At 42.7% G+C, this 20,291-nt stretch overlaps 1 protein-coding gene and 1 long non-coding RNA gene across 2 annotated transcripts; both read left to right on the top strand.

Annotated features, from left to right (window-relative positions):
* The first annotated feature begins 6,986 nt into the window (after positions 1–6,986).
* Positions 6,987–19,820, top strand: COX5A (cytochrome c oxidase subunit Va). Its single transcript, NM_001287091.1, is given in 5 exon segments — positions 6,987–7,218; positions 14,550–14,666; positions 16,102–16,223; positions 17,902–18,024; positions 19,654–19,820. Coding segments are annotated over 4 exon segments (462 nt in total). The 5' UTR covers positions 6,987–7,109; the 3' UTR covers positions 18,016–18,024; positions 19,654–19,820.
* Positions 8,052–9,629, top strand: LOC119866944. The gene is made up of 3 exons (XR_005381886.1): positions 8,052–8,106; positions 8,222–8,452; positions 9,234–9,629. It is a non-coding gene; the product is annotated as an uncharacterized LOC119866944 (long non-coding RNA).
* Positions 19,821–20,291: the final 471 nt, after the last annotated feature.

Genomic DNA, 20,291 nt, shown 5'->3' with positions numbered 1-20,291 from the left:
AAATGCCCCAATCAAAAGACACAGGGTATCAGATTGGATAAAAAGCAAGACCCATTGATATGCCATCTGCAAGAGACCCATTTTAGACCCAAAGACACCTCCAGGCTTAAAATGAGGGTGTGGAAACCCTTTATCATGCTATCATGCTAATGGACATCCAAAGAAAGCTGGAATTGCAATCCTTATATCAGACAAATTAGATTTGAAACCAAAGACTATAAAAAGATGAGGAACTATATCATAATTAAAGTGTCTATCCAACAAGAAGATCTAATAATTGTAAATATTTATGCCACTAACATGGGAGCAGCCAATTATATAAACCAACTAATGACAAAATTAAGGACGGCTGGGTGGCTCAGCAGTTGAGCATCTGCCTTTAGCTCAGGGGATGATCTCGGGTCCAGGGATCAAGTCCCATATCAGGCTCCCTGTGAGGAGCCTGCTTCTGCCTCTGCCTATGTCTCTGTCTCTCTCTGTGTCTCTCATGAATAAATAAATAAAATATTTTAAAAATAATAATAACAAAATTAAAGAAATGCATCAATAATAATATAATAATAGTAGGGGACTTTAATACCCCAGTCACTGAATGGACAGATCATCTAAGCAGAAGATCAACAAGGAAATAAGGGCTTTGAATGACACATTGGACCAGATGGACTTCACAGATATATTCAGAACATTCCATCTTAAAGCAACAGAATACACATTCTTCTCCAGTGCACATGGAACATTCTCCAGAATAGATTACATACTTGGTCACAAATCAGGTCTCAACTGGTACCAACAGATTGGGATCATTCTTGGCATATTTTCAGACCACACTGCTTTGAAACTGGAACTCAGTCACAAAAGGAAATTTGGAAAGAACTCAAATACATGGAGGCTAAAGAGCATCCTACTGAAAAATGAATGGGTTAACCAAGAAATCAAAAAAGAATTAAAAATTCAGGTAAACAAATGAAAATGAAAGCACAACTGTTCAAAACTGTTGGGATGCAGCAAAGGCGGTCCTAATGTGGAGGCCGAGAAAAATTAAGGCCATCCCACATAAAGTTTAGCATTAGCACAAGTACAGCCATCTTAGGCCCCTGTGAATAAGAGCTGAACTTTACGGGAAAAACTGCAGAATGTCCTTAATGTCCTTGCAGGGAATCCCATATCAGAAAGACAACAGAGCTCAGAATTACCCTTGGCAGAGAATCCCATATCAGAAAGACAACAAGCCCATGCCCATGGTAAAAAGTCCCATATTAGAATGAGAACAGAGCTCAATGCCCTTGAAAGCCCCATATCAGAATGTAAACAGAACTTGAGAAATTCCTCCACCCCTTCTGAAAATCCCCTAGACCAGCCTATAAAAAAACCAGCTGTAACCCACTTCGGGGTCCAAGTCCCTGCTCCGCTGTGTTGGGTATACTTGGACCCAAGCTCGAGCTTGCTAATAAACCCTCGTGCGTTTGCATTGGTGTCAGCTCCTTGGTGGTTTCTTCGGATTAGCAATCTTGGACACAACACTAAGAGGTAAAGTATACAGGAATACAAGCCTTTCTCAAAAAATAAGAAAGGTTTGAAATACACAGCATAACCTTTAAACCTAAGGGAGTTGGAGAAAACAGCAAATAAAGCCTAAACCTAGCAGGAGAAGATAATAAAGAATATAAATCAATGAAATAGAAACCAAAAGAACAGTAGAACAGATCAACAAAACTAGGATCTGGTTCTTCAAAGGAATTAGTTAGGTTGATAAACTCCTGGCCAGACTTATCAAAAAGAAAAGAGAAAGGACCCAAATAAATAAAATCATTGAATTAAAGAGGAGAGATCATAACCAACGCCAAAGAAATACAAACAATTATATGAACATATTATGAGCAACTGTATGCCAACGAATTAGGCACTCTGGAAGAAATGGATGCATTTCAAGAGATGTATAAACTACCAAAACTGAAACAGGAAGAAATAGAAAACCCTGAACCGACCCATAGCCAGCAAGGAAATTGAATCAGTAATCAAAAAATCTCCCAACAAACAAGAATCCAGAGCTGGATGGCTTCTCAGGGTAATTCTAGCAAACATTTAAAGAAGAATTAATACCTATTTTTTTGAAGCTGTTGCAACAAATAGAAATGGAAGGAAACGATAGATGTTGGCAAGGATGTGGAAAAAGGGATACCTTCTCACAGTGTTGGTAGGAATGAAACTGGTGCAGCCACTCTGGAAAACAGTATAGAGGTTCCTCAAAAAGTTGAAAATATACTACCCTATGACCCAGCAATTGCACTACTGGGTATTTACCCCAAGGATACAAATGTAGTGATCCAAAGGGGTAGCTGCACCCCAATATTTATAGTAGCAATGTCCACAAAAGCCAAACTATGGAAAAAACCCAGATGTCCATCAACAGATGAATGGATAAAGAAGATGTGGTATACATACAATGGAATATTACTCAGTTATCAAAAAAATGAAATCTTGCTATTTGCAATGGCGTGGTTGGAACTAGAGAGTATTATGCTAAGTGAAGTAAGTCAATCAGAGAAAGACAATTATCGTATGATCTCACTCATGTGTGGAATTTAAGAAAAACAGAGGATCATAGGGAAAGAGAGGAAAAAAGTAAAACAAGATGAAGTCAGAGAGGGAGACAAGCTGTAAGCGACTCTTAATCACAGGAAAAAAACTGAGGGTCGCTGGAGAGGAGAGGCTGTGGGGATGGGGTAACTAGGTGATGAGTGTTAAGGAGGGCACTTGATGGAATGAGCACTGAGTGTTATATGCAACTGATGAATCACTGAACTCTACCCCAAAATAATAATACACTATATGTTAATGAATCTTTAAAGACTCATGGAACTATTAAAAAAACAAACATAAATAAAGGAAAAGTTTGCAGCATGCAGTGACAAATAATAAATTATTGCCATAATTATATTATTTTTTAAAGATTTTTATTTATTTATTCATGAGAAACAGAGAGAGAGATGGAGAGAGAGAGAGAGGCAGAAACACAGGCAGAGGGCGAAGCAGGCTCCATGCAGGGAGCCCGATGTGGACTCGATCCCGAGACTCCAGGGCCACCCAGGGATCCCCATGTCATAATTATATTAAACAAAACACTCTAGTAGCCAATCTAAGACACTGTAGACAAAGTGGAGAGATTGACAGCAGAGAGACCAGCTGGGATTCAGGTGCAATATACCCTAGTACTTTCTTAATTACAGGAATGCTGACCTCATCCTGAGATTTGATAAATATTAATTCAAATACAATGAGGTCAAAGCTTCTCCAGGTGTTCTTTGGTTAGGCTGGTGGGAGGTGAGGGCAGGTGCTTTGAAAAGAAACTCTTTTTTGTCCTTTTGACAGCCAGGGTCATACCCTCTAAAACCACACTGAGAGGGAGGGAAATGAGAAGGGTAGAGGCTCACAGCCAGGAGAAAGAGCCTGGAGTGAGAAAGTGGTACCTGAATGTCCATCTCTTCTTTCCTTGGTGAGTCCAAGGATAGAGAATGAAGGATACCAAGACAAGATACTGTCTCATTAACTCTCGGTGGCAGTATGGTAATTCAGGCCTGGGGAAGTGGACCCACTGCCCAGGAGCTCAAAGTTAGGATGTAGTTAATAAGGCCAGATTAGATGTTTAGAGCCTTGGAATGTAATCAACCCCATTTCAGAGCAGTCTGCTATAGGAGCCTTCCTCTAGGGATTGGGGGCAGGCATCTGGCCAGAAATACTGTTTTACTCGAGGCAAATTGTGCTCAGAGACGGAGACTGTCTTTGCCAATAATTTGCCTAACACAGGTTCACTGTGATAATATTTCACAAGCCAATAGCATACAGGATAATGTCTCTTCTGGAGCCAATAAGAAATAACATACTCCAAATCAATGACAGATTACACTATAGTTCCAGACAAAGTGGAGATGAAAGAAATAAAGTCCAAATTTAGTTGAGGTGTACCTTTCTAGGAGTTGGTTCTTGGGAGAGTCAGCCCTTCCAACGAAAAGCTGGGTATCGGCTGCCTGCCTGTGATGGGGGAACACAGGGCTACTGAGGACAAGGCCCGAGCCTGGGGGGCAGCACATTGGCAAGTCCTTGAAACAGGCAGCAGGACAGTCCTCTATGGGACTCAGCTGCCTCCTTGTTAATACTTTGCTAAGGGCAGAAGGCAATCTTAGCCCGACCCCCAGGAGCCTGTAAGTCTACTTTAACATATAAAAATCCCTTTAGAAATTTCCTTTATCTTGGGCAGCCCGGGTGGGTCAGCAGTTTAGCGCCGCCTTTGGCCCAGGGCCTGATCCTGAAGACCGGGATCAAGTTCCGCGAGGGGCTCCCTGCGTGGAGCCTGCTTCTCCCTCTGCCTGTGTCTCTGACTCTCTGTGTCTGTGTCTCTCATGAATAAATAAATAAAAAATCTTAAAAAAAAATTTCCTCTATATCTAAACCCCTGAAGATACGTGTTGGCAATCATCATCCTCCAAGCACAAGGCCCACTGATCTCCACCTGAAGGGTGTCATGACTCAGGGTTTATTAGATGGTAATAAGTGACCTTTCCCAACAATAGCTGGTCCCCTAAAGGCCCTGAAATCTTGCTTCCAAAATTCCTTGGAGACTACGCTATCCTCAAACCCCTCCCAACTCCCAAGTCCCATATACTCTGCCACCCCTCACAGGCCCGAGGCAGCAGCTCTTCCTTCCTATGGGTCCTGTCCCCGGGCTTTAATAAAACCACCATTTTGCACCAAAGATGTCTTCAAGAATTCTTTCTTGGTCATCGGCTCCAGATCTCATCTGTAATTCCAAAACTTCATCACCGAGACTCCTCATTGTTGGGGCACATAGCAAGCAGGCCAAGGCCCCGGTAGGCAAGGTAGGCTGCTTAAAAGGTTACTACTGCAGGGAGCATTACATGTGCCACTGTCTATAAGGAGTAGCCTTGCCAAGGAAGGGACACACGTCCCTATCTACCTGAGATTGTTGTGTGGTTTAATACCACTACCAGGGCATCCCTGGGTGGCACAGCGGTTTGGCACCTGCCTTTGGCCCAGGGCGCAATCCTGGAGACCTGGGATTAAATCCCACGTCAGGCTCCCGGTGCATGGAGCCTGCCTCTCCCTCTGCCTGTGTCTCTGCCCCTCTCCCTCTCTCTCTCTCTCTCTCTGTGACTATCATAAATAAATAAAAATTTATAAAAAAAAAATACCACTACCAAACAAGAGCACCCAGCCTGGCCATGGCAGGATCAAGTGTCTCAAGTCCTTCCGAGAATAGCAAAGGGTAGTCTTATCCAGATGGGATGCTCTTGGTAAGTCCTCACGAATTCTTTATAAAGTCTAAAAGTCGGGCAGCCCAGGTGGCTCAGCAGTTTAGCGCTGCCTTCAGCCCAGGGCGTGATCCTGGAGTCCCGGGATCGAGTCCCACATCGGGCTCCCTGCATGGAGCCTGCTTCTCCTTCTGCCTGTGTCTCTGCCTCTCTCTCTGTCTCTCATGAATGAATAAATAAAATCTTTAAAAAAAATTTTTTTAAAGTTAAAAAGTCCTGGGGGTGCCTGAGTGGCCCCGTGGGTTAAGTGTCTGCCTTCCACTCGGGTCATGATCCCAGGATTCCTGGAATCAAGCTGCTTCCTGGCTCCCTGCTCAGTGGGGAGCCTGCTTCTCCTTCTACCTCTGCCATTGCCCCCACTTGTGCTCTCTGGCTCTCTCTGTTAATCTTTTTTTTTTTTTTTTTTAAGATTTTTGTTTATTTATTCATAAGAGACAGAGAGGCAGAAACATAAGCAGAGGGAGAAGCAGGCTCCTCATAGGGAGCCCAATGCAGGACTCGATCCCAGGCCCCTGGGATCCTGACCTGAGCTGAAGGCAGATGCTCAACGGCTGAGCCACTCAGGCGTCCCAAATAAAATCTTTAAAATAAATAAATGAAGTCCATCAAGTGATGGACACCAGGGACCTTACTATGCTGCCAATGGCCTAAGGGTCCTCTCTGCTCCAAGTGCAACTGTTTCATCAGTTAAGTCTAAATATCCAACTTCAAAGCAATTTCATCAAAATAAGTCATTCCAAACAAATTCAAACCACAAACAACTTTGTCCAAAACAAGCTTTCAAAACATGGATTCGAAATCATAAGTCGCTATACAACAAATATCCAGGTTAAGTCTTCAGAATGGGGGATTTGAGAACCTTGATTGCCAGCAAGCAATCTGCTTTATGAGCCTGTTTCCTCGCCTGTAGAGTGAAGTGGCTGAACTCAATTTTTAATGCTTGCGGGTTTGTGATGTAACAGTTACTAATAAGATCCTTTAAAAAAAAAAAAAAAAAAAAGATCCTTTAGGGAATCCCTGGAGGGCTCAGTGGTTTAGCACCTGCCTTCGGCCCAGGGCGTGACCCCGGGGTCCCGGGATCGAGTCCCACGTCGGGCTCCCGGTGCATGGGGCCTGCTTCTCCCTCTGCCTGTGTCTGTGTCATAAATAAATAAATGAATAAATAAATAAAACAAAATCTTAAAAAAAAAAAAGATTCTTTACACGTACGCGGTTGTGTTTTTCCCCACTTCCTTATTTTAGGCTCCACGGGGAAGAGAAGTCATACAAAGAAGATACTTTTTTTTTTTTTTTTAAAGAAGATACTTTTATTATAACTTAGGGCTGCTGTCATTGTTAACAGTCCCATTTAAATCTCCTTATCTCCTTTTTTTTTTTTTTTTTTTTTTTTCAGTTATCTCTAAGACCACCTTGGTCTCGATCTCGCGACCCTGAGATCGAGTCGCATGCTTTACCGCCTGAGCCCCCAGGAGCCCCTTAGCGCCCCCATCTGGACTTGAACCCCGACAGGGTCCCGCGGCCGCCGTCGACCTTCCCGACGTTCTCGCCCCCCGCGGACCGCAGCCTGAGCCCGGGCGGAGCTCGGCGGCGCGCGGTGCCGCGGTGGCTTGTCCCCAGCGCGCCACCGTAGCCCGCTCAAGCGCGAGCGCCGCAGTGGGCGGGGCCTGACGCTCCGCCCGACGTGCGTCCGTGCGTGAGTCCGGCCCCCGCCAGCTCCGGAGCGGCCCGCGAGTTCACACCCGGCTTCGCCTCAGCCTCGCACTGCGCGCCGCCATCGCCGTCATGCTCGGCGCCGCTCTCCGCCGTGGCGCCGTAGCCGCCGCCGCCGCCGCCGCCCGAGCCAGCCCCCGAGGCCTCCGGTACCCAGCCCCGGCCCCCGGCCCTGCCGCCGGTAAGGCGCCCGTCGCCCCCGCCGGCGCCCGCGTGTCCTTGCGGTGACCTGGGCTCCCGCCGCCACTCGAGGGCAGGCTCGCCCCGCGGCCTAGCCCCTGCCCCGCGGGCGGGCGGACGAGCCTGGTGGCCGCCGCCGCCCGCGGGGGACTCGAAGACGCCGCCGCCGCCGCCGCCGCCCCGCCGCGGACCTGCCTCCCGCGCGCCGCGGACGCCCTCGTCCCGGGCCGTGGCCGTGGCCGTGCCCCGGCGCCGACCCCGCGGCCACCTGACTGGGAGTGTCCGTCGGCCGCCGGCCTGCAGCGCGTGGGCGAAGGTGACATTGAGCCCCGGGGCGCGCCGCGGTCCGCGTAGGGGCGGAGGTGGCCCTTCCGGACACCCGGGCACGGACACCCGGGGCTGCCTTGGGGACGCGCGCGCGGGTGATCAGGCCCTCCTGGGCCGGCGCTGCGTGTCACCTTCACAGACCTCGGCGGCGTCGCGGGGACCGCCGTGCCGCGCTCCAGCGCTTCCGTTTTTTAGGTTGGGTCTGCGTGTGCGGGGTTGCCCGAGGTCCGGAGGGGAGCCCGAGTGTCGTTAGGTCTAAGGGTAGGGCGCTCGACCCTCGCAAATCGGGTGTCCTCGCAGACTCGGGAACACCGCTCTGCAAACGTAAGGGCAGCTTTTTTTTTTTTTTTTTTTTAAACATTTTTGTTTCTTTTTTTTTTTTTTTTAATTTTTATTTATTTATGATAGGCACACAGTGAGAGAGAGAGAGGCAGAGACACAGGCAGAGGGAGAAGCAGGCTCCATGCACCGGGAGCCCGACGTGGGACTCGATCCCGGGTCTCCAGGATCGCGCCCTGGGCCAAAGGCAGGCGCCAAACCGCTGCGCCACCCAGGGATCCCCGTAAGGGCAGCTTTATCACTAATTTTTTTTTTTTTTTTAATTTTTAAAGATCATTCAGAAATGTGTTCATTTTTTTTTATTTTTGTTTATTTTCTGTTGTTATTTTCGCTTCGAGTCGGGAAGCGGACGGCTGGAGTATGAAGAGTGCTGCTGATTCCTGCCTCGTACTTTGCCTTCCCTCCCCTCTGGGGTTTGGGGAGACTCCTGTGGCCCAGCGCTGTCCTCGCAGTCGGTGTAGCTGCTCTGCGGTCTTGGCCCCCGGCGGCGGTATATGTATGCCGCGCTGTGGAATGGAGCCCTGAGCGTGCACATGTAGACGTGTGAACTCAAACCCAGAGCTGAAAAGGTGGCTCCCTTGACTCTTGAGTGTTATACCTGGACCCTTCCGGCACCTAAGAAATGCGCTTCTCTTCATTCAGTTTATTTATTTATTTTTTTTAAATTATTTTTTTAAATTTTTATGATAGAGAGAGAGAGGCAGAGACACAGGCAGAGGGAGAAGCAGGCTCCATGCACCGGGAGCCCGACGTGGGATTCGATCCCGGGTCTCCAGGATCGCGCCCTGGGCCAAAGGCAGGCGCCAAACCGCTGCGCAAACCAGGGATCCCCAAAGAACTAGATTTTTAGAGTTTGCAGAAATGTCCCAGTTTTCAGATAGTAATTTTTTCCCTACTCTGGAACCCTCAGGTTGTGTGAAAGCAATGAGCAATTGCTTTCAAAATACTTTGCCTTGCAAGCCTCAAACCTGTTTGGAAATGCTGTACATAAGTTGGGTTGGTAGGGGAGAGAGAATGTCTATAAACTATATATCTAAAAATCAAAATGTTAAGCATATGGGCATATCCACAGCTAGGAGAGTAGATCCTACTCCTACCCCTTACTGAAGTTAGTGATAGAATTTAAACCATGTGGGAGACCCCCTGGTTTTGCTATGCTGGAAGGGGGGGAAATGTATGTTCCCATTGCATGCTTGATATTATAAGTAGTTGTTTCATAAAAGCTTTTTGGTAGTATAACCAGCTTATAATTTGGGACTTCCACAAGGAAGGTGAACAACTTATTGAAGGTGATCCATCATTCTCCTTGCCTGGGATTTGTAGTTGCTGATCATCTTTCTCTTTGATTAGAAAACAGAACAAAGCTGCTAGTCATCTCTTGAATTCATGCCCAGCAAGAGCTAAAGAAAATGGGTATGAAACACTTTTCTGGGTGGTAGGAAGTATACATGTAATTATCTCTGGGGAAGGAATACGTATATTTCAGTTTTCTTGGGTAAACACTTAGAAGTGGATTTATTGGGTGGTATGGTAGGTGTGTGTTTAACTTGATAAGAAAGCACTAAACAGTCTTCCAAAGAGATTGTAACATTTTATACTTGAACTTTATTCAGCTAAGGATAATTTTTTAAATATTACTTATTTATGGGACACCTGGGTGGCTCAGCGGTTGCGTTGTCTGTCTTTGGCTTGGGACCAGGTCCCACATCGGCTTCCTACATGGACCCTGCTCCTCCCTCTGCTTGTGTCTCTGCCTCTATCTGTGTTTCTCATGAATAAATCTTTAAAAAAAATAAATAAAATTACTTATTTACTTAAGTAATCTACACTCAGCATGGGGCTCAAACTCACCGCCCTGAGATCAAGAGTCACATGCTCTTCCCACTGAGCCAACCAGGCACTCCTCTAAGCTAAGGATAATTTTAGTTTTTGAAAAAAGTAGCTTACACATTTTTGGTAAGTGGGTTACAGGGTTGTTGTGAACTATACTTTTTTTTTTTTTAAGATTTTATTTATTTATTCATGAGAGAGAGAGGCAGAGATACAAGCAAAGGAAGAAGCAGGCTCCATGCAGGGAGCCTGATGGGTACTCTATCCCCAGGATCACATCCCGGGCTGAAGGTGGCACTAAACCACTGAGCCACCGGGGCTGCCCTGACCTATACTTTCTGATGTATTAATGTGAATATTAGTCTTGTAAGTATTATTAAATATTCATGTACTTTTGCTTAAATGTTTGCACTAATCAAATACATTTAAGTCTAGAGATACATTATTTTTCCTCACCATAGAAATTAAAGTATGGCCAATTCCAGCCCATTCATATACATGTCCTCCTTCATTCTGGGTTTGGTTAATGGAGGTAATTTATGTCTCTGGGAAGATTGGAACTTGTGCTATGATCCCCTGTGACTAATGGCAGGTAGTTTGCTCCGGGCTCACATAGTAATTTAAATGAGAATTTTCTCACTTGTTGTAGTAGTGGCAGTCCATCTCCAGAACTGGCAGTCTTTCATCTTTTTCTGTTTTCTGATCTTTCTCCTGACATTTACTGTATTAAGGATATGAAGGATAGGGACCCTTGGCTGGTGCAGTCTTTGGACATAAGACTCTTTTTTTTTTTTTTTTTTTTTTTTAATTTTTATTTATTTATGATAGTCACACAGAGAGAGAGAGAGAGAGAGGCAGAGACATAGGCAGAGGGAGAAGCAGGCTCCATGCACCGAGAGCCCGATGTGGGATTCGATCCCGGGTCTCCAGGATCGCGCCCTGGGCCAAAGGCAGGCGCTAAACCGCTGCGCCACCCAGGGATCCCATGGACATAAGACTCTTGATCTCAGGTTCATACGTTGAAACCCCACATTGGGGGTAAAGTTTACCTTAATTTTTTTTTAAAGATTTTTTTTTTTTAATTTTTTTTAAACTTTTATTTATTTATGATAGGCACACAGTGAGAGAGAGAGAGAGGCAGAGACACAGGCAGAGGGAGAAGCAGGCTCCATGCACCGGGAGCCCGACGTGGGATTCGATCCCAGGTCTCCAGGACCGCGCCCTGGGCCAAAGGCAGGCGCCAAACCGCTGCGCCACCCAGGGATCCCTTTTTTAAAGATTTTATTTATTTGAGAGAGAATGAGAACAGGAGAGAGAACAAGCAGTGGGGGAGGAGCAAAGGGAAAAGGAGAAGCACATTCCCTGCTGAGCAGGGAGTCCAATGTGGGGCTCAATTCCAGGACCTTGATACCATGACCTGAGCAGAAAAGGCAGATAAGCCACCCAGGCACTCAAAGATTTCTTCCTTCCTTCCTTCCTTCCTTCCTTCCTTCCTTCCTTCCTTCCTTCCTTCCTTCCTTCCTTTCTTTTTTTTTTTTTTTTTTTTTAGATTTTATTTATCCATTCATGAGAGACACAGAGAGGCGCAGAGACATAGGCAGAGGGAGAAGCAGGTTCCACACAGGGAGCCCGGCATGGGACCAGGTCTCCAGGGTCACACCCTGGGCCAAAGGCAGCACTAAACCGCTGAGACACCTGGGCTGCCCTATTTCTTTATTTTTTTGTTTTTAAAGATTTTATTTATTTATTCATGAGAGACAGAGAGAGAGGCAGAGACACAGGCAGAGGGAGAAGCAGGCTCCATGCAGGGAGCCCGATGTGGGACTTGATCCTCCTAACTCCAGGATCACACCCTGAGCTGAAGGCAGACACTCAACCACTGGGCCACCCAGGCATCCCAGATTTATTTATTAGAGAACACAAGTTGGGGAAAGGGCAGAAGGAGAGAATCTCAAGTAGACTGCTTGCTGAGTTTGGAGCCCAACAGAGGCACAAGACTCAAAGGCATGGGACTTGGGGCTGAGTCCCACATCCCTGAGATCATGACCTGAGCCAAAATCATGAATTGGACACTCAGCCAACTGAGCCACCCAAGTGCCCCCTGTAGGGAGCAGAATTCTAAATGTGTCCTGTTTTTCTATTTTTTTTTAATCCCTATTTGCCTACACCCTCCCCTCCCTTCCCTCTGGCAATCACTGGATTGTTCTCTGTATCTGAGTCTGTTTTTGATTTATTTTTTTAGATTCCATATATAAGTGAAATCCATTTGGTATTTGTCTTTGTCTGGCTCATTTCACTTAACCATAATATTCCAGGTCCATCCATGTCATAAATGGCAAGATTTGTATATGTACATACCACATCTTCTTTATCCACTTATCTTATTTATGGATACATACGTTGCTTCCTTGTCTTGGCTATTGTAGATAATGCTGCAGTGAACAACATGGGGTGCATATGTCTTTTTGAATTACTGTTTTTGTTTTCTTTGGATAAATACCCAGATATCCAGAAGTGAAATTGTTGGATCACATGAAAGTTCTATTTTTAATATTTTGAAGAACCTCCATACTGTATTGCATAGTGGGTACACCAGTTTGCAATCCCTCCAACAGTACATGAGTGTTCTTTTCTCCACATTCTCACCAACACTTGTTATTTCTTACCTTTTTGATAATAGCCATTCTGATCAGTATAAGGTAATATCTCATAGTGATTTTGAATTGCATTTCCTTGATAGTGATATTGAGCATCTTTTCATGTGTCTGTTGACCAACTGTATATTTTCTTTGGAGAAGTATCTATTCAGGTCCTCTGCCCATTTTTAATTGGATTGCTTTTTTTTTTTTTCTTAAGATTTTATTTATTTATTCATGAGAGACAGAGAGAGAGAGAGAGAGGCAGAGACATAGGCAGAGGGAGAAGCAGGCTCCATGCAGGGAGCCTGATGTGGGACTCGATCCCAGGACCCCAGGATCATGCCCTGAGATGAAGGCAGATGCTTAACCACTGAGCCACCCAGGCATACCTAGATTGCTCTTTTGATACTGAATTTTGTGAGTTCTTTCTATATTTTGGATATTAAACCCTTATCAGTTTTATCATTTGCAAATAGCAACCCCCATTCAGTAGGTTGCCTTTTCCTTTTGTTGATGGTTTCTTTCACTGTGCAAAAGCTTTTTAGTTTGATGTAGTCCCATTTGTTTATTTTTGTTTTTGTTGCCCTTCCTCGAGGAGACAGATCCAAAAATATATTGCTCAGATTGATGTCCAAGAGCTTACTGCCTATGTTTTCCTCTAGGAATTTTATGCCTCTAGTTTTACATTCAAGTCTTTAATCCGTTTGAGTTCATTTTTGTGTATAGTGTAAGAAAGTGGTCCTACTTCATTCTTTTGCATGTAGTTGTCCAGTTTTCCCAACACCATTTATTAAAGAGACTGTATTTTCCCCACTGTGTCCTGTGTGTGTGTGTGTGATCTATATATCTATTTAAAACTTCTTAAATATCAAAAAAAAAAAACTTCTTAAATATCATGTAGAACCGTTTTTTTCATTGGGTATAAATGAGAGGGCATGTTGCCTCTTAGGGGATTTATCAGCTTTGCAGGGAAGGGACTATAGTTTGATAAAACAGGTTTTTAAATTGGTATTTGCCAGGATATGTAATTTATTTTGGAATATAATCTAAAGGAAAGCATCAGATTTTTTTTTTAATTTATCAAAAATATATACATTTGTTTAAGAATTGGAATGAGCATTTTTTAAAGCTAGGAATTAGGGCAGCCTGGGTGGCTCAGCGGTTTAGTGCCTCCTTGGGCCCGGGGCATCATCCTGGAGACCCAGGATGGAGTCCCAAGTCGGGCTCCCTGCGTGAAGCCTGCTTCTCCCTCTGCCTGTGTCTTTGCCTCTCTCTCTCTCCGTGTGTCTCTCATGAATAAATAAATAAAATCTTTAAAAATAAAAATAAAAATAAATAAAACTAGGAATTAACACTGTTTATCATAAAAATTCAAACATTGTGGAAGTATATAAAGAAATAGGTTTTCTTGGGGATCCCTGGGTAGCTCAGTGGTTTAGTGCCTGCCTTCGGCCCAAGGTGTGATCCTGGAGTCCTGGAATTGAGTCCCACATTGGGGTCCCTGCGTAGACCCTGCTTCTCTCTCTGTGTCTCTACCTCTCTCTCTCAGTGTCTCTCATGAATAAAGTCTTTAAAAAAAAATAGGTTTTCCTTCCAAAGATAACCACTTTTAACAGTTTGAAGCTAGTCTTTACATGTTAGGGGGCAAAAGTGTAAACATATGTATGTAGTATAGTACTCTTTGTTCTACTTGCTTTTCTTTGCTTAGTTTTTTTTTTTTTTTTTAAGATTTTATTTATTTATTCATGAGAGACACACACACACACACACACAGAGGCAGAGACAGAGACAGAGGCACAGGGAGAAGCAGGCTCCATGCAGGGAGCCCGATGTGGGACTCGATCCCGGATCTCCAGGATTACACCCTGGGCTGCAGGCGGCGCCAAACCGCTGCGCCACCGGGGCTGCCCTTCTTTGCTTAGTTTTTAAGATTTTTTTCACATCGGTACATAAGATTTGTTTCACTTGACCTGCTGAATAATTTTCCTACCATGATAAATATAGTTGATTCAGAATTTAGTGCATTGAATATATTTCACCCCACTGAACTGTATACTTAAAAGTGGTTCAGATGGTAAATTTGATGTTGTAAATATTTTAACACAATTTAAAAAAAAACAAACTTTAATATATTGACAAGATATGTCAAGTATTATTTCTTTCTGCACATTGAAGTCATTGTTCTTTCTTATTATAGCTGTCCAATCAGTTCGCTGCTACTCCCACGGGTCACACGAGACAGATGAGGAGTTTGATGCTCGCTGGGTGACATACTTCAACAAGCCAGATATTGATGCCTGGGAATTGCGTAAAGGTAAGTGGAACATAGGCTTATTTGCCTACTTGGCATAAAATTGGGAACTACTTTGTAGTCTTTCACTACTCTGTTGAAAGCAGCTATTTTGAAAATATGCCTCATGTAAACTGGGTATTGTCACGCAACTTGCAGTTGGGAAAGTTTATAGCCTCCATAGTGTTTCTTGTAAAGCAGAGTTTTAAAGCAGGCACAATTTACTTTTTGGGCCCGATAGTTCTTTGTTGTGGGGCTGTCCTTTGCATTATAGGATGTTTAGCAGCATCTTTGGCTTCAACCTACTAGGTGCCAACCACCAACCCCCACCCTGGTGTGACAACCAAAAATGTCTGCTGGGAGACAAAATCACCCCTGATTGAAAACCACTGCTGTAATGGTAGATCAATATGAGCAAGAGTTAACAGTTTTGTGCCTTTTAGATGATTTAAGCAAGTAGTCATTGGGTTATCTCCCTACTCTTGGTAATAGTTTGGGTTTTTTGTGATTTTTATTCTGAATTGTTATTTGTTTTGCCCTGAATTAGTGTTCTAAGTAACATAAAAATTGTTTTTCCTAATTTGCAGATTTGTATTGAACATGAGTCAGTAACATTAATGATAATTAGTCTAATAGCCAAATAGATAACTATTTTTAAGTGTATGGTAATTTGCCACAGACCAAGAGTTCAGTTTCTGTGACTATATTCTAGTATTGTAGTCACTGTGCTTTTTGTACATATAATAAAATAAATAAAAGCAGAACATCTACATGCTTCAGATTTATCTGCAGTAATGTAATAATGACTCTTAATTTGCTGAAACCAGGAAAATTCTTACTGAATAATCTTAAGTAGCAGTAATGAAAAGAATAGTAATTCTGTGTTTGCGTTAAGAGAATCTTGTTTTATGATGTATCATTTTGTGCAGAGCTGAAAGTAATCCTGCCCAGTCATTTTCTGGTTGAATGTGCACTAATGCTTCTCTATATCTTTGTAATGTCCTCATTTGGGCTTCATTAATTCTCCTTAAGCATTTCCTCGGGTTGTTCTTAGATTATTTCCCAATCAAAGCTATTTTAAAGCAACTAAAGTATATTCATTGTAATAAGATTTAAGGATACGACTTGAAAATGACCCTCTTGTTTGAAAAGAAGCCAGCTAATTATTACGAAAATTGTATTAGCATTTAAGAAAATGCTTGGGGTTTTTTATTGTTGTTTTTTAATCTTCAGTCTGCATGCTACTGCATAGTTCCTTCTACTAGTTCATTGTGGAGGATCAACTATGCTCTTACTATCTAGAATTTGTTAAAGGTAGGTTCTCTTATTTTCTAGATAGGAGAATAGAGATCCAAACAGACAAGATCACGTTTATTATTTAATAAACATATAGATAATTGAAATATAGTTTATATGAAGATATTCCAGGTTGATATGGCTCCTCTTTTTAATTTGACAGGGATGAACACACTTGTTGGCTATGATCTGGTTCCAGAACCCAAAATCATTGATGCTGCTTTACGGGCATGCAGACGGTTAAATGATTTTGCTAGTGCAGTTCGCATCCTAGAGGTTGTTAAGGTCAGTGAAATAACATTGCTAAAGTTGTTCCGGGAAAAAAAAAAGTTCCAATGTGGGTGGGCTGTTGGTAGGTATCAGCATATTCTGTGTTTCTGAATTTGTTAAAATACCTAAAATCAGTTCTTAAAGCTATAGGAAATGTACATTGCAATTACAATCTTTTTGGAGGGCAGTTTTGCACAATTTATGCAAGGTCTTTAAAAAATTGTGCTTGAGGGGCACCTGGGTGGCTCCATTGGTTAAGCTTCTGCCTTCAACTCAGGTCATACTCTCAGGGTCCTGGGATCAAGCCCCTTAGTCAAGTTCCCTGCTCAGCGGGGAATCTGCTCTCCCTCTCCCTCTGCCACTCCCCCTGCTCATGTGCATGCTCTCTCTCTTTAATAAACAAATAAATAAAATCTTTTTTTAAAAAGTTGTGCTTGGGGCAGCCTGGGTGCCCTAGCGGTTTAGCGCTGCCTTCAGCCCGGGGCCTGATCCTGGAGACCTGGGATCAAGTCCCATGTCAGCTCCCTGCATGGAGCCTGCTTCTCCCTGTGCCTGTGTCTCTGCCTCTCTCTCTCCCCCTCTCTCTCTTTGTGTCTCTCATGAATGAATACATACATACATACATACATACATACATACATAAAAAAAAAAGTTGTGCTTGATACTGTCTTGTTTGGCAATTCCACTTGAGAATTTATCTTAAGGAAATAATTAAGGATGTACAAAGATTCTTTGTGCTATCTGTGGTATGAAGTTAAATGTTAGTGGTTTCTTAAGATGATGGGACTTCCTGAAAGAGGTTATCTATTAATGTTATGATAATTAATGCATTTAACATTATATAATTCATAGTATATTATTACTGTTTTCTTTTTTTAATTTTAAATAGGCTCCACACTCAACGTGGGGCTTGAACTCAGGACCCTGTAATCAAGAGTCACAAACTCTACTGACTGAACTGACAGTTGCCCCAACAATTCACAGTCTATTAACTGAAAAAAATAATGAAATGATTCTTTGTGGTGTGACCCCATTTTATTTTTTAAAAAATACATAGATGAAAACATAAGAGGATATATATTTATCCTTTTGATTATGATTCCTGGTTTTTCAGTAGTGAACAAATAAATACATTGCATTTTAAACAAGAATTTTATAATTTAAAACAATACAATTGAGGCGCCTGGGTGGCTCAGTGGTTAACATCTGCCTTTGGCTCAGGTCGTGATTCTGGGGTCCTGGGATCGAGTCCCACATTGGGCTCCCTGCATGGAGCCTGCTTCTCCCTCTGCCTGTGTGTGTCTCTGCCGCCCTCTGTGTCTCTCATGAATAATAATAATAATTTTTTAAATTTTTTTAAAAATTTTAATTTATTTACGATAGTCATACACAGAGAGAGAGAGAGAGAGAGAGAGAGAGGCAGAGACATAGGCAGAGGGAGAAGCAGGCTCCGTGCACCGGGAGCCCAATGTGGGATTCGATCCCGGGTCTCCAGGATCCTGCCCTGGGCCAAAGGCAGGTGCTAAACCGCTGCGCCACCCAGGGTTCCCAATAATAATAGTTTAAAAAAAGTAGGTGACTTGATCCTCTGCTACTAGCCTCTGCATATGTGATTAAAAGCATTCTCAATTTCAGTTTTTTAATAGACACAGCTTTTCAGAGAGCTAAATGTAGATATTTTCTTTGCCATCAGGACAAAGCAGGACCTCATAAGGAAATCTACCCCTATGTCATCCAGGAACTTAGACCAACTTTAAATGAACTGGGAATCTCCACTCCAGAGGAACTGGGCCTTGACAAAGTGTAAAACCCATGGGTAAGCAACACTCCACTGAATAAGACAGGAAATGAATCCAGGGAGTGGGGAATGGATAACATTTCAGTGTTCTCAGAGTAAGACCTTTTAATGGCTGCCTTAGTGGCTATGAACATAAAAGATCCAGAGAGCACCAATGATGCTAAATTTAAGGAGCTAGAATTGTTATTTCTAGTTGTTACAATGTTCTCTTATTGGTGTAAAAGCAAGAGGAAGCCCCATTAATTAAAAATCTATATAAAATATTTCAAAAATAAAATTCTAGCCCTTTTACCTCCCCCAAACTAAAAGTAATCCATTGTGTATAAGCCGTTCACCACTCATGCTTTTATACATCTGTTTATTTTTTTAACAGGGTTCTATTAATTTGATGCATTTGTTTTTGTGTGCCCATATTAGAATTTAACAGTCAAGTAAATATTCACTGATAATTAAAACGTATTTGATACCTTATTCTCTGTGGGAAGGCAGGTAATAGAACCAGTCACAAGATTATCTAGGTAGAGAGGAGTGTGCAGAAAATCCTTTGTAAAACAGAAAATGTATAAGCATAACTCATTTTCATTTTATTTAAGCACATATAGTATATATAACTTCCTATGTCAGACACTGTTTTAAATGCTGTATAAATATTCACTCATTTAATCCTCATAAACCATCCCATGAGGGAGTTATTAATTTTTATAATTACTCCATTTTACTATTTTATTAATGAAGAAACTGAGGCACCTTGTCCAAAGTCCTATAGCTAGTACTGGAACCTACACTTTAAGCCAGGCAGTCCAGCTCCACTGCTCCAGAGTCTCTTGCTCTTACTATAACACGTCCTATATAAGCATTTATGAAGGCTATATTCATTTCTCAGTAGTAAACAATGAGGCTTAAATAGTGGATTTGCTTCCTTAAAGTAAGAGGACATTTATTTTTAAAATAGTGGAACTAAACTATCTTATAAAAGTACACCCAAAATTATTGAAGGAGCTGGTATCAGATCTCTCACAAGATACAGGTCCAGTGAGCATGGTTAAAGGTTGCTTTGGAGCAGGAGTCTTTTTTTTTTTTTTTTTTTTTAATTTTATTTATGGTAGTCACACACAGCAAGAGAGAGAGAGAGAGGCAGAAACACAGGCAGAGGGAGAAGCAGGCTCCATGCACCGGGAGCCCGACACGGGACTCCATCCCGGGTCTCCAGGATCGCGCCCTGGGCCAAAGGCAGGCGCCAAACCGCTGCGCCACCCAGGGATCCCTGGAGCAGGAGTCTTAACTTTATCTTTGTCCACTCCCATACCACCACCACCTTGCTAAAGTCATTTAGCTCATCTTTGTAGTACATGGAAAGGTTTTTTAAATATGTGTACTAAAGATTTCTGTGAGAAAATTAGGCATTCAGAATAGAAGATTTCCTCCTTACATTTTATTTTATCAAGTAGAATTCCAAGGAGTCCAGAGATCTTTGTTACATAGGATATATCCTAGCTGTGATGACATATTTCTTTAAAAACATTTTTAAAGGGCAACTCCCCAGCACTTTTATGGTTGGAAAAGAGGACCACCCCAGTAAATACTGTTTTAGTAAGATTTCTATCTTTCCTTTATTTTCTGGCTAATTCTTCCTGTTTTCTCTTACAGATGGGCTTCTCAAGGATTTATTCATAATGCTACTTGATTGTAAACAATCACCTGGAAATACTGATGATAACATATTACCTTATTTGAACAAGTTTTCCTTTATTGAGTACCAAACCATGTAATGGTAACTTGGACTTTAATAAAAGGGAAATGAGTTTGAACTGAAATTAGGTATTATTCCATGTGTTTGCTTTGAAAAGCAGAAAATGAATCATCATAGAACCATTGATTTCATGGTTTTGTTGCCACTATGTGCTGAGAGAACTGCTTTAATTCTCTGGAAACCATCTGACATCAAATAATTTTAAAAGTGATCATTGAGATAGTCTTGAGAATGTGCTGTGTAGTAGCCAGCTTCTCTCTTAGTGACCTTTTCCTTCCCTACCTGTTCTCCTTTAGCTGTGCAGGATTAGCCTTGGACATCAAATAACTAGCTATTTTAGATGTTCAGTGCTTTAAGAACTAAAATCAGTTTACTTCTTGAGAGAATTAATAGAATACACAAATCCCATCTTAGTTTAGAAGTCCCATATTATTGGAGACTGGCTGTCGGAGAAAGAGGTTCTAGGTCTGTGTGACTTCTAGTATAGCCATTCAGACTGTAGTGTCAGGGGATAGGATTACTATTAGGTTGAGGT

The sequence above is a fragment of the Canis lupus genome, chromosome 30 (assembly GCF_011100685.1).
Source record: "Canis lupus familiaris isolate Mischka breed German Shepherd chromosome 30, alternate assembly UU_Cfam_GSD_1.0, whole genome shotgun sequence".
NCBI lineage: Eukaryota > Metazoa > Chordata > Mammalia > Carnivora > Canidae > Canis > Canis lupus.
This window is presented reverse-complemented; position numbering and strand designations above follow the sequence as displayed.